This window comes from Apteryx mantelli, chromosome 8 (assembly GCF_036417845.1).
Source record: "Apteryx mantelli isolate bAptMan1 chromosome 8, bAptMan1.hap1, whole genome shotgun sequence".
Classification (NCBI taxonomy): Eukaryota; Metazoa; Chordata; class Aves; order Apterygiformes; family Apterygidae; genus Apteryx; species Apteryx mantelli.
In genome coordinates, this window is record NC_089985.1 from 10,633,654 (window position 1) to 10,647,943 (window position 14,290).

Consider the following 14,290-nt stretch of genomic DNA (forward strand, 5'->3'; position numbering starts at 1 on the left):
CGTGTGGTCTGCCTTCACTTTCTGGCCTCTCCTGCCCCTCTGGACTCCCCTGAGAAGCTGTAGATGTGCAAGCGGAAACCTATGCACAACTCGGTACAGTTTGCAGAGCTGACCATAGACCTGCTTAGCATTTTCAGTTTTCTCTGATTATGGCTTGCGTCATTAGAGTGAACCACACCACGCTGTCGTATTTATTTATACCTATTTCTGAAGTGCTGTAAAGCCAATTTTACCAGACAGGCTAATTCAAAGCGCTTGTTTAAAGCAGTACTACCACATTAGAAGTAAAAGGCTCAACAAGACAAATGTGGACCTCCTGCTGAAAGGGGTGGGTGATTTAGTACCGGCAGGCAACAGTTAAGGTGAGACACTCAATGCCTTATTAGCCTCAGTCTTCAGAAGCAAGGTCTCTCAGGCCTCTGTGCTTGCAGAAAGGGACCAAAAAGAAGAAGAAGAGCTACCAGCAGTGACTGAGGGTCAAATCAGGGAGTACTTGGAAGACCTTGACTTGACCCATACAAGTCCCTGGGCTGCAGCAGCTCCTGGGATCGAGTATTTCCTGGTCTGCCTGGACAAGACCCAGCTAACATTTTTCCTAGTGAATTCAGAGTCTCATTTGCTCAATGGGAGTAGTTGTACCTCTGCATCTATTCACTGCCCTCGTGGCCTCCTGAGAGGTCGTTACTCTGGGTGGGAATCGCAGCAGAGTTTTAGTTGAGGTACGTGTTGTCAGTGGGCTCTGAGCAATTCAACTTCCTACAAAACACTTCAGTCAACGTTGTTATTTTTGATCTAGAATTTATACTAAGGGGTCTGAGGTGTTTTTTACTTCTGAGTTTGGTTGCTACAACTTCTTGAACCCAGCAGCTTTAGATAGCCACTGGTGTTGTTTATAACTGAAAAATGTAACCTGCTACTGAACAGAGAAATCATTTCTTTACACACAGAGGTCTTTGGGTCCATCCATCCCTGTTCTAGGGAGCAGTGATACCCTTTTCCATATATATACAGAAAAGTAAGGAAGTTTTGCATCCGCAACAGTCAGGAATGTACATGGGCTGATGAATGAAATCTAGCTTAAAGGCGAGATCCCATAGTGGGTCAGTTAAGCTTTATTGGTCTGCCAGACCAGATTACCATCTTCTTTAACCAGAGAAATGTTCATTGGCACTTCCATAATAATTGCCAAGGGCCTGTCAGCATTTCCATTATAAACCCCCTATTTTCAGGGATTTAAGTAGACTTTTTTTTTTTCTTAAAGTGTTTCTGGTCTAAACTTGGCGAGCATGATTTGAGTTCACCAGCAGATATTTTCTTTATGAGATTTTAAAATAGTCAGCTGTTTCTTAAATTGTAGAGAAAGCAAACTTTTTTTTCCTCTTGGTTAAACAGATAGGACTATTTTTTCCATCCCACTTATCCCAACTGGATTTATATAAATAAAACCCTATTCTCTTCTTTAAAGAAAAAAAAGGCATGCTGTCACGTTCCATTTGCCATGAGATCTTGCCTCAAAACTTTCCCGTTCTTTGCTTTGGTCTATGATTGATGAAATCCCACCCACCCTCTCTGTCCTTTTCCTCCTCCCCTTTACTTTTATTTCCCTTCAGTGTATTTATACTCTCACTACATTAATTGCAGCATTTCTTCTCCTTACTCCGTTCCTCCCTTTGCCTTGCTCTAGGAGGTTTCCAGCACTCGATTCTGATGAAGCTGGGTATTTTACCTCTCTTAAAGGAAACTGAGGTGTTCTTGAGTGATACAAGATACCTGTGGTAAATATAAACCCTAGGAATTGTTTTTATGTGTATTACTCAAAGCTGCTTATTTGATGCACTTTACTAATTAACTCAAGAACATAATGTGCATGACTCTCGATTGAGTATTGCATTTTTTTAATGTTTTTCTCCGACTTTGCTGTGTCTCTAAAGTGAAGTACTTTCATGTTGGTTTTTTGTTTTGTTTTTTTTAACCAACCCTTTCTTGTCGAATGAGCGGGTGCACCGCGATTGGTGCAGAGCACCACTGTGGGTTTTCATGGCTGGGCTCTTTTAGTCATTTCCTGAAACTTTGGTGCAGAAACGTGACAATGCAGGAAGCGGCAACAGGCTTAGCAAAGGCGAATGTGTCGTTAGAAATCGGCTTGCTGTAGGTGAGAGCTTGTCCTTGTTGCTGAGATGTAGAAATGCATCGTTCTGGAGCTGATGCTGAAGTGCCTCAGGAAGAACCTCCACTGTCTTTCGGTCACAACAGTGAAGAAAATGACTCAAGCCTTAAAATGGTGAGTGACCTTAAAGTATGAACTACAGCTATATGACTCGTAAGCTACAAGGAATGTAAGTTAAGAGCTGAAAATCAAGGGTTGGAAAATGAGCGCTTTTAAAAAGCGCTATAGCCTCTCTCCCAGGGTCTTTAGAAGATCGTTGTCCGAACAAGATGCTGGCACCGCTACCTTGAAGGGCTATCATTGGTACCACCAAATGAAAAGCAGGAAGATGAGTAAACAAGCACCTTCTGACTCTGAGAAACCCCTCAGGGCGTATAGGTGGCAGACGCATCCCAGGCTTCCCTGGAGGATGAGCAAAAAGGAGCGCTCTCGCAGCCTTAAAGGGGAATGTAATGAGCCAAGTCCCGTCAAAAGTTCTGCACACCTGGATGCTCCTAGCGCAGATGACAGCCACGAAGACCCAACGGAGATGCTCTTCCAGGCGAGGACTAGATCATTTCGGGTCCCGTTCAACCGATCTCTTTCTGAACCCGTGCCACACTCGGGAAACAGAAACGCAAAGCCATTTCTGCAGCTGGGGCATTCAGTGGACTCTGAGCAGCAGGGATATTTCATCCGTGGCATTTTCTCGACTCTCTCAAGTGGCTTTTCAAAGATAATGAATCGAAAAGGGGAGCCCAGCAGTGAGCTTGTAAATGAATGGAAGACGGATGATGAGAATGATTTGAGTACAGGTAATGAACTTGGGTTTTTGTTCTATTTGTGTAGCAGGTGAGTATAGTTGGACCTTCTCTGGAATATTTGATAGCTGTTCAAAACTGTTTTTGGACTCGATGCTTGTTAACCAGAGATTTATGATACCCTGATGTTGTGCCTTTATTAAAAAAAAAAAAAAAAAAAAAAAACTGAAAAAAAGGCATTTCCCAAGAGGGAAGTGGTATGATATTTCAGCCTGTGCTTAAAAATTTGGAAGTGTTTTTAAAACAAATGCCTTTTGGTGGATAGAAGCAGTAGCATTTCTCTATGAAATGAACTGTCTGCGGTGGATGCAGTTCTGCGAGCAGAGCAGCCTCCGAGGATTGGTAGTGCGCTGATTGATGTGTCAAACCGGCTACTGTAAATGGAGTACTAGGGTGAGAGAGAAATAAAGCTGTCTTTTAAACAGTGTTCAAGGCAGTGGAACTGATCTAGTTCCTCATACCAGATTCACGGTTTTATAATCCATCAGCTAAATTGATGTCTGCTCTCTGGTAGATGCCAAGGACAGCGATTTTGCAAAGGTTTAGCCAGGTGGGATTGAGGTCAGCAAGATGCCAGTCTCAGATTTCATTTCAATCTGTCGTGCTGAGAACAACGCCCGTAAAGCCAAGAAGGGGAGAAATTTGCCTTTTTCCTGTAACTTCCTAGCAGACTAGCCAGTCTGAGCCAAATAAGTGATGAGGCTTTGGAAATAAAGTTAAAATTTGTAATAAAAACAAAAATAAACTCTCCTTCTTCCTAAAACCTCAACACTTTCCAGAGTCCTCTGGTTTGTCACATTAGAACCCTGATAACATCTGGATCCAGTTGAGACTACTGGGCAAGTCATCAGGCTTCAGAAAAACTCCTATTATTCTCAGAATTATACTCTGTCTACATGGGCAGTCACTCTCAATCCCAGTGGAATGTCTCTTAGGCTTATGTTTACTACTGGAAGCCATCAGATTGCTTTAAAAGGAAAACAAATGACCAGAAGAAGAAATAACTAAGAAGGACTATATCACTCAGCTTCCTAGGATTTGTTCAAAACTAGTTGTGTGTGGTCATGGATTTTTATTCTTCCAAGACCTTGCTGGATTGGAATTTGGGCTGGTGATGCTTGTTAAATTGCATGGAATACATAGAAATAAATGAAGAGGCAGGGCTGGCATTTGTCCTTTTGAGAAGACTTCTTGTTAAGTAAGGCTTTTTGCCTCCCCCCCCCTTCTTTTTTTTAATGGGATTTCTTTTTGGTCTTCTACTTCTTGAAGGTTTCTCCTCCATTGTTCAGGCAAGCATCAGCTTAAGCTTAAGAAAACTAGCTCACCTTATAAGACACACTGCTTTGTGGGATATATAGTCGTAGGACAGCTAAATGCCTATCACTAGCTGTATTTTTCCTTGAAGAAGGACTGCTCTTGCCAGACTTAGTTGGCGCTGCTGGGTAAACACTCCTGAGGCGCAGAAAATACTGTGGACTGAGACTTGATAAAACAGTAGCAAAACCTGTGGGCATTTGGGCTTAGATCTCGGGTCTGAGGGAGGTAACTTGGAGGCAGAAGGGGAGAAATAAATATAGCTAAAGTCTGTTCTGTTCTTCGGCCACAGTCTAAACTTTCAGAAGTAATCAGATCTTCAGTATTCCTTTCAAATACCATACAAGTTTAGTTCAGTGCGGGTCAGCATACATTCACTGATGGTTTTGAGACTTGGGCAGGCAGAAAGTGTCTTCTGCCCTCAGTCCTGTCTCCTTTTCAAGAAGGAATCTAAGAATTTTTTTTTTTCTTTTCCTCTGAGAGAGGCAGAATTTGAGAATCCTTGGGCGATCTAAGTCTGGGGTCTGCCCAGACTTTTTATTAGCCAATGATGGTGTGAGATGTGGGGTTTCTCCAAACTAAACTGTTTGTGTACTTTGCAAGATCAAAAGTCTCCCAGGAAACCTCTGTTTGGACAGAATTTCTTGTCACTATGACCCCGAATCAAGGAGGACCTTTTCTCTAGTGTTAAATGCAGTTTGAGGCGTGCTTTGTTGGAGTTTAATGCCCAGAAGCATGCTCTTTTTTGTCTATTTTCTGTCCAAAGAGCCAAGCCTTTTACTTGCACCAGCTCACTTCTTTAAAAATATTTCCACTTTGCTCTGAAATAGTTGCAAAGATTATCAGCTTTTTTCAAAATTTCATGCCTGTCCTATTGAGTTCTGTCTTATCTCTGCGCCAGACCTGCAAAGGCTGGTTCCTCTGTGTGGGTTCGTGTAGCAATTGATGGTGTTTGCCACTATCTTTAAAAGCCTAGGGAAAAGCATAAGCTGTTCTCGTCTTCAGGAAACGTTTTCCTTCCAAAAGAGGATTGGCTGTTTTTCTGGCAGCTTCAACAGGGAAGTGGGATTTAAAAAAATAAAAAAATCTGGCTAAATATTTTCCAGTTGGTCTCACAGTCTAGGAAGCATGTTCAGACACTGCTTCATCGCTTCTTGGCTGTGGAGGTCCCTCCTGGATGCGGTCAGTCGTCCTCCTCGGTGACGGAGGGGATGCTGGATCCCGCTGGGGAGCCGTCACCCCTCGTTCCACCTGGAGCTGTGGCAGGAGAGAGGCCCCAGCGCCCTGGCGGCAGCTCTCCGCCGTGCCCACGGCTTGGGGTTGAGGAGCAGGAGAGCAAGTGAAGCGGGCGGCTGACGGGGCCAGCCGGAGCCGCTCCGCAGGTGTGCTGCGCGGGGCTCGAAGCCCTGTTTGGATGCGAGTGAAGCACTCTTGGTGCGCATGAGCTGGGTTAAACTCTTTTTAGACCCAGGCATTTTAAGCTAGCTTTTAAATCAGCACTTGCAAAGCCTCGAGTTAAAAGGACTTAGACTCTGTATTAATTAGCACAAATTTTCAATTATTACCTATAACTTGAGAAATCTCAGAAGGCTTTAACTTCCGGTCAATGTTTCAGCTTGAGGAAGGAGAAGTATCATTCCAATGAATGTTTTAACTGTAAACATACCCCTCAAACCGCATCATGGTTTCAGCAGAAGAAAGATAAGGAAGGAGATATGCAGACAACTTAAAGCCTTGGATCAAAGGGTTGTGGGTGAACTCTTTCTTAATTTCTGCCTGCTCCCAGAAAACATTAATTTTACTGTTCCTGCTTATCTAGATCTCAAGACAGGACAAGTTTAATTGTAGATTGCTGACAAAATAATTCTTCAGTAGAATCAATTATCTTGATTTTCAGCGAGTAGCTCTCCTTTGCTCCGGCGGAAGGAGAGAGTAAACACTGATTTATTTTCTTTAGTGTGTGTGTTTTGGCTACTGCAGTCAGTGTCTTGTTATGATTTTTATAATGGTATTTCCTGCAGAATTATTTCCTCCTCTTTCTTCACCTGGATAACAATCTGTTTCTTCAGTCTTTTAAATTTCGATTTCACACTTGAATTCATTTTATAAGTTTTCTTTGGTGCATAGACTGTGAGATTATACTTTATATATCCTTGCTTTTCCGGTATTGGATTGCAGTGTGGCTCAGTGGTAGGAAATATTGTATTATACATTATATTGAAAATTACACAGGGCTGGGATGCACAGGGGATCATTACTGACTTTTGACAGCTTTAAACCCTTCTTAACCTCACCCCCAAATATTCCCTTTTGATGTTGACTAATGACTGGTCATCGGGAGCGTTGTAGCCCGTAGAGTGGGTTGGAACCTGTAATCACAGGCTGATGCTTTTCAGCTGAATGTTTGTGATCAAAACAAAATAATTAGCAACAGTATCTAAGGCTAATAAAATTACACTTAACTGGCGTGATAACGAACGATGTCTCTAAGGCAGGTAGTTCTGCTCGTTTCAGGGTTGGCTCTGTTCCCCCCCCACCCCGCCCGTTCTGTCTGAATCCCAGAATTAACATCCACTGGGATGAATGAGGACATTGATAGCTGTCAGAGCTATTTTCTGACTCATGAATTCATGGCAAGGGAATGACGCAGCCTCGCGTTCCAGGTTGCTTTTTGTGGGTGGTGTTGCAGTCTGCGCCCGCGGGACTGTGGGCTGTTCTGCTTTCTGCCTCTTGTGCAGAGGAGTCGGACAGCCGGGGCTTGCAGTGTTGTTTTCTGCCATCACCTTGGTCATGAGAAGTTGTTGCCTGGGGGCTCTCTAAGGAGAGAGGACATCTCTGTGTCCTAGAGATGCTCGGAGCGGGAGAAGCAGTCCTTGCTGCTCGGAGGAGCTGTGTCTGAAGAGCACTTGGGTTCGGAGTCCTTAGCATAACTTCTCGTTTCAACCATCGAGTCTCCGAGGGGGGAAAAACACCGTAGCTGTGATCCCAACGAGGCATGAACCTGGGGAGGGGAGCGGGAGCCGCCCCCGCTCTGGGGGTGTCCACGGCCTGGCACCGCGTACCCCGCAGCCCCGAAGCCTAGCTGCTCTTTGCGGTTTCCGTTGAGGGAGAAGCGAGGCCAGGCTTGGGAAGGGTGTAGAAGACAGTGGAAAGAAACTGTGCTAGCCCTTTCTCAAAATTCTGAGCTCTTATTAAAAACAGGCCTAAGCCCCAGCTGTCTCGGTGGACAGAAAGGGGAACTTCGCCCAGCGGTTCAGCTGTCCTGGAAGACTGGCAACATCTCAGTTTCTTCAGCAGTAGAAATGGGAACCTTAATGCTTGTAAACTTGGACCTTTGCCATCCGCAAGGAGAGGGCAAGTCTTGCCCTGGCAGAATTCTCTTAAGGCCGAGTTCCCCGTTAGGCATTTCCACAGACGCGGCCCCTGACGGGACTTGGCTGGAGATGACGATTGCCTGCATGCTTACATAAGGAGCACTTCCTAGGCACATTGACCCTTTTTCTTAAAATAACAAACCCAAAGGAAAGTATTTGTTTTTCGGTCTTTGTTGTTTTTCCAGATAATGAATGGTGCGCGTTTGTAATGCTAACAGTGTGTGCTTTAGGACTCAAAAGTGATGGTATTTTAGAAGTAAACAAACATGCACAAGATTATCTCTGTGCCTTACTTATACGTTGCTCTACTATAGAATCACTCCATCCTTTGCTTTAACTAAATTAGCTTGTTTTATTGTGTAGCCTTGTGCTTTCTGTGATGATATTTTCTCTGTGGTAGTTATACAAAAGACCCTTTAAACTCCTCTGGAATAAATACCCCATAATCCTGTGAAACGTTACTTGTTTTAGGGGAAGCTATTTCCATAATCAAGATAATGCATAAAACTCTTGACATGTTAGCATTGAAACCAACTGTCCATGACATGGTTTTTTTCTTACTTTGAGAAAAAGCTGAAGCTAGACATCTGGTCTTCTGTGGCTGAGAAAAAGTTTCACGAGTTACAGGACAGCTTGTTCATGTGATGTAAAAAAAAAAAAAAAAAAAAAAACAACAAAAAAAAACTTATACAGAGACATTAGGGTAAGTAAAAGTGAAAAAATTTACAGACATAGCTAGTTTTGTCCCATATTAAAGTATTCCTGAGTAAAATCTTAAAATCTGCAGAGATTAAGGTCATCGCTTTTGTGATGATGCTGATGATACGGTCAGATTCTAGCTGCATGTCACTTTTTCTTGGCTGAATTCTCCTAAGATTGACGCTCTCTCTCTTGTAATTGGAACCATACGTTTACAGTCCATTTTCTAAGACTAAAAATATGCCCTTTTAATGTCGCCGCTTTTAAGAGTGATTCTGCTCTAACAGCCAGTGACACAGATGCTTTGGGACGTGATTTTAAGAATTGCTACTGAAAGCTCTGCCAAACTTCTAAATCTTTGTGTGTCTTCACCTACCTTATCCCTCTCATTAGCTCTCGCGGGACTCGTACATGGGAAGAAGCTTTGTCGGAGACGCTGCTCGTGATAGTGTCACTGAATGATTTGTATACGAAGGGAAGAAAATAAATATATCGATTTGAATAACTCTCAATTACTGGACTGCAGTTGTTTCCTCTCAAACAACGTTCTTTTACGTTTACTGCTCAAGCCTGTTGGCTGTGTCCTGTAAAAATAGCCTGTCTTGGTAACCGGTTCCTGTGCTCTGCTAAGCAATGAGGATTTGCGTCCTTTGTGTACTAAGACACGAGCATTTTGGGATTTCTGTTGCCGTGTGTGTGGTGCTTGGCCAGCGCAGGCGTCTCGCTGCAGTGGTGCGGTGGCGGGCTTCCTCTTGGCTCTGCTGCGGCCTGATAAAATGAGTATGGTTTAAGCCACCAGTGCCTTACAATGCCAGTCCTTTCCTTTATGGAGCTCCTTATCAATCTTAAGGATCCTGAGATCCCCTTTCCTTATCAAAAACACGATCTCGTGTTGAAAGGGGCAGGCAGAGGAAGGCAGAACCGCTGCGAGGCGGCTGCGAAGGAGCGAAACGGCCCGTGTGACCGCGGCGTTTCGCAGCTGCTGACCGTGGCTTCCACCCCGACGTCTGTCCGCGTGTCGCTGTCACACGAGGAGTCGGCTCTCGGTTGCCGTTCCCCAGTGTTGGAGATGACCTGAGTCAGTAAAAGCCTTTTAATGCGGAGGGCTCGGAGGAAGCAGGCACCGGTCGCTCTGCTGGGGGGATTAGGGTGGGAGCTGAGGCCCTTGTTGCTCTGCGGCATTAGGCATTAAGAGGATTATAATTATTTTACTGTAGGCGACTGCCGCAGCCGCTATTTCAACCGTGCTATAGATATAACCGAGGCAGCTTTTAACTGGTTTATCGGCAGGAGCAGGGAGCGCGGTGCGGGCTGCCGCACGAGCCGCCTGAGGAGCTCGTTTTAAGGACAGGTCGTTAGCTCCTGCTCGGATCTACTCGAACATTTGCAAAAGGAAGCAACTTCTTTCCAGGACATTTTTTTTTCCCCTTTTTGATTGTGGAGCTTCCGCTCAGCTTTCCGTGAATGCCACAGATCTATAACCAGAAGTGAAGGCCATTAAATATAATAGTAAAGTGCCGTTGGGCTTGTCTGGGGGAAATTACTTGAGCAGAGCAGGAGTTTTGAGTCATTTTCACAAAGATGTGAATGGTTCACGTATACTAATTGAGAAACTTGTGTTCGCACGTCCGCCGAGACAGTTTTATTGTGCATATGTGGCATTTTGAATGTGGTGCATGCCAACTCTCCAAAACCTTAGCTGCCTTGTACAGCATGTGTGCTCAAACCTCTGACAGCTTCGTATTGCTCCTGTGGAAACTATAATTTCCTGCTCCAGACTGGTTATGTACCTGAAACACAGGTTTTCTGCTGAGGCAGAAGGGGACAAGGTTTGCAGATGGGAAACAAGCGCTCCTGTGCGGTATGAGCCCGCTGGGCACACTGACCGTATTCGGTTTAAATGGTTGTGCTCGATGGGGAATCGCATGTTCAAATAGATGTAGATGTACTTATTTGAATGGCAGCAGTCCAGGTACGCAGGCCGTATACGCATTTCTGTAACGTCTGTTATTGTGCCTAAATATGCAAGTGGCTTGTCCTTACTGAGTCATGCATTTGAGTTGTCGCGTTCAAGTACTGTACGTGGAGGGGAAAAAAGTACAGAGCCTCACCGAACAACCTCAACAACCCTAGGTTGGACTGAAAACATGTATAGCAATCTCTGTCGTGAATAACTTCTGCCTGGCTGTATGATTTGCGCGAGAAGTGCCTGCAGGGTGATGATAGGGTTTGTCTGCATCTGTAACGTCTCATTTGTCTTTGGATACCCGGCAGCCTTCGCTTTGTTTGTTCAGAGATGAACAAACATGAAACTGAGTGCTACTTTTCAATGGTCAGTGTAAATCAATGCAAAAAATGTAGATCATTGTTAAAAAATATGTATAATATTTTATACTATGTGTTTATATATAAATATATATATTTAGCAAGGTTTACTGGATTGATAGCTCCTAAACCTACAGCTTGACTCTCCTCATGTGCAGAGAATTCACAAAGAGAAATGATAGCCCAGGGACAGCAAAGTGTGGTCACTGGTGGATAAAATAAAATTGAAGTCTGTTTGCATTTTAATGGACTTTAATCACATGAGAGTTTAGGAAAGAAAAGAAAATTTTTTTTTCCTTGTCATCATCGTGTCTATTTGCTTCAGGGCTAGCAACGCTGGTCCTGGGAAACAAGATATCATTTTCAGCCCTCATACTGTTGTTAAAGGGGATGTTACGAAGCAAAGGGATTTGCATTATCGCTCTTAGTCACTGAGACCAGAACAAATAGCAGCAGTCTGGAGATGTGGCAGGGAAGGCAGAGCTTAAAGTTTCTTGGCAAACGAAGTCGTAAGGAGGAAATGAGCAAGATGCCATGCATGGTTTTTATCACCAGAGATTTACAAAAATAATCTCGACATCCGTCGGGCCTGGGGGTAGGGTACCATCCAGTTTAATGGTATGGAAGCAGCGTGGTCTGCCCTTAGCAAACCCCAGCTCTTTCTCAGGAGAGTTGCTCCTTAATTTGTTGCCCTTCACCCTTTCATTTCTGCCGTCGGTGGCAAGATGGTCGTACTTCTCTTGAATGCTCCTGCTTCGCGTTGCTAGCGTGGACTCTGCTAGGTCTGGCTGATTCCCCCCTCCCTCCCTCCCTCGCCCTGCGATGCGGCAGCCTCGCTCGGGCTTCTCGCTTCATCTCAGACTCGATTCCCTCGTGCAATAATATCGAGGGAAATTTATCCCTCAGCCCCCAGAGATATCTTTTGTTCGGGAACCCCCTTGCACAAAGACAGCTAAGCAGGGTCTTCTCAGCTAATGCTGAGCTTAAAAGAAGGGCGAGGAGGCTTTAAAATGCCAAGATGTTTTATAACGGGGCAGAAAGCTGAGAGAAGCTCAGTTTTTGCCCCCTGTTTTCTTTTGTTATGTCACTAAGTGGATGTTTGTGTCTGTTTATACTCTGATTTCGTGTGTTTTGAAATCTCATTGTACTCGGCGGTGGAAAATTGGCTGCTTAAGTAAAGGCATGTTAAGGACAGCTATCTACAGTAGCTGGAAGGAAATGCTTCTCAAATGTATTGTCCAAGTTGGTTCTACTTAATGGTCTCTTGGGTACATGAACTTTCCTTACCTCCTCCACCCATCTTCTGGCAGCATACAGGATTCTCAGTATTTCAGTTAAAAAAAAAAATGCTGTGCTGCCCCTGTGAATTGTTTCCCAAAAGGAGTGAGAGGAGTTTCGGTACTAACTCAGAAAAGCTTTTCTGTGGGTTGATTATTCCTACTGGAAAAAACAAAAACACAAAATGGCAAAGTAAAACAAACCTCCCCAAATTGGATGGAAATTATTATATTCAATAAGGATTCTCGTTTGCCCCCCTCCCAGTCCAGTTGCATTTACTGTTATGAAAAGTAGTTGCACAGCAGGGCTGCTAATGAGATGTTATCAGGACTGCTTCAGCAAGGTTGTGACCTATAAATTTCAGTTTAATCCTGCTGTCGGAAAGATGTTTTCTCTCAACCAGCTATTTATCCTTTTGGGTTCATTTGTTCTCCTTCCAGGATTTGAGATGAGCGCCTGTGGTTTCGCCCCTCTGACAGAGAGCGGTTGGCATTTGCTGGGGGGGCTTCATGATGTCAGTTTATAAAACATATGGCAGGGAAAACATTTGGGACCAAGAGCGTGTTTGTGCTTAGGCGATTTGTGGCGTTAACACTGAACATCAGATAAATCAGCAGTAAAGTGAATGACAAAAGCTTGAGTCCTCGCATGCTTTATGTTTTGCAGGCTTCAGGGAGTGTAGCAGGAGTGAGGAAGAAAAACTCAGGAGAAGCTGACATGGGCCCTACAATTAAGGGGGTTTAGGGTGAGGATGGGAGCTTGCCTTTATTCGTTGTAGTCTAGGCTACTTGGGAGAGAAGGAAGCATATTAAATAGAGGGGAAAATCAATGAATTTCAGGATTCCTGACATACTGCACTGTAGCTACAGCTCTTTTTAATTAGCTTGACCGTCATCAAAGGATACATTAGTCATGCTTATTTGCGTTTGCCAAAAGCACAGGAAACCTGCTTCACCTGTTTTGGTGGTACCTCAGAAGCCTTGATCTCAGCTGAGATGTCCAGACCATGTTGGCCTACAAGAATGTATTTCCTTTGACATAGTGTTATCTCAGCAATTGCAATTTCACTGCTGTGGCACTGTTATTTCTTGCCATGTTGCCTCTTTCTTTCACAGTTGCTTGCCTTCTTCAACATCGTATAGTGCAGACGAGGGGAAAAAAATCTTCCCTATATTCAGGTATTTCAGAACAAAACTGAGCTTTAGTTTGCAAATATTTAGGTCGTGTGGCAATAATTAGAGGTTCCTGAGCTTTAACCTCCACCAACAACTCGGTGTGCAGCCTTGACCGAATTGGTCGTGACTTCCTTCTGCTTAACCAATGTGGATTTTTCTCCCAAAGCCAGCTTTCCTTCCCTAAAAACAGATACAATAAATATCTGGGTTAATTTACAAGGGAAAGCTACCCTCATATAACCTTTAACTGAACATTAAAGGCTAGAACTGGAAAAAGCGGTATTACAGATCATTACCTCTCTGTGCTGGATTACACGTGGGATTCAGATTATTTGCAATAAGACTTCGTGGCATAAATTTAAATACAGCACAGATTCCCCTTTGCATTCATGTAAAGTCCATTCTCCTTTCTCCAAAGCTTTTTGTGGTGCTGTTAGAACCTTCTGAGCCTTCTTTAAAGGATGAAAAAGTCCCATCTCCTGTATATTGAGCACTGCACTACTAAAAAGCATGAAGTCTCTGTAGACACAGGGAGAAAAATAGCATGAGGGGCATTCTTGTGCATCTCTATGAGCTTTTGCGTGTGAGTAGGTCAGATCAACTCACTGGTGTATAATAGCTGGTTCCAGGTTTTTCCGAAAACATTTTAAAGATGCCAGAAAGGGGTGGAGTGGGTCTTTTCAAATAGCATGGGAAATTACTGGAGGCTTTCTTTCATATTATATTTGAATCCCTTGAGATGGTCCCTTACTAAGTCAGATGTTTATTATCAGTGGTTAAAATAAGAAAGCTAAGTTTAGCCTATATGCCTGACTGACCTGGATAAAAATGCAGATATTTGCATTAGATTTTAATGTCCTGTGAGCAATCTCACTTCTGTGTGAGAGAAATACACTGTTCTGTCTATGTAACATGAATAGTGGTCAGAACTCCTATATTCTCCGTTCCAAAAAGTCAGTCGAGCCAAAAAAACATAAAAAAACGAAAGAAACGCCTAATCCATCATGTGTATACTCAGGCTTCAAGAAACATTTAGGTAGCAGAGTCGGGGAGGTTGAAAACAGCTAGAAGAGTGTGGCAGTGGCAGGCTGTGCGGTGATGGCAGCGTTACCCAGCATTTAAAGGTCCTAGGTGGAAGAGCATCCCATTGAGCTTTGT

The 14,290-nt window shown here is 43.8% G+C and overlaps 1 protein-coding gene across 1 annotated transcript in view; it reads left to right on the forward strand.

The window, feature by feature from the left end:
- The first annotated feature begins 2,369 nt into the window (after positions 1 to 2,369).
- RASAL2 (RAS protein activator like 2) overlaps positions 2,370 to 14,290 on the forward strand; it is a 121,580-nt gene continuing 109,659 nt past the window's right edge. The window contains exons 1-2 of the mRNA XM_067300588.1: positions 2,370 to 2,955; positions 6,460 to 6,471. Coding sequence (XP_067156689.1) covers positions 2,370 to 2,955; positions 6,460 to 6,471 — 598 coding nt within the window. The remainder of the gene's footprint in view (positions 2,956 to 6,459; positions 6,472 to 14,290) is intronic.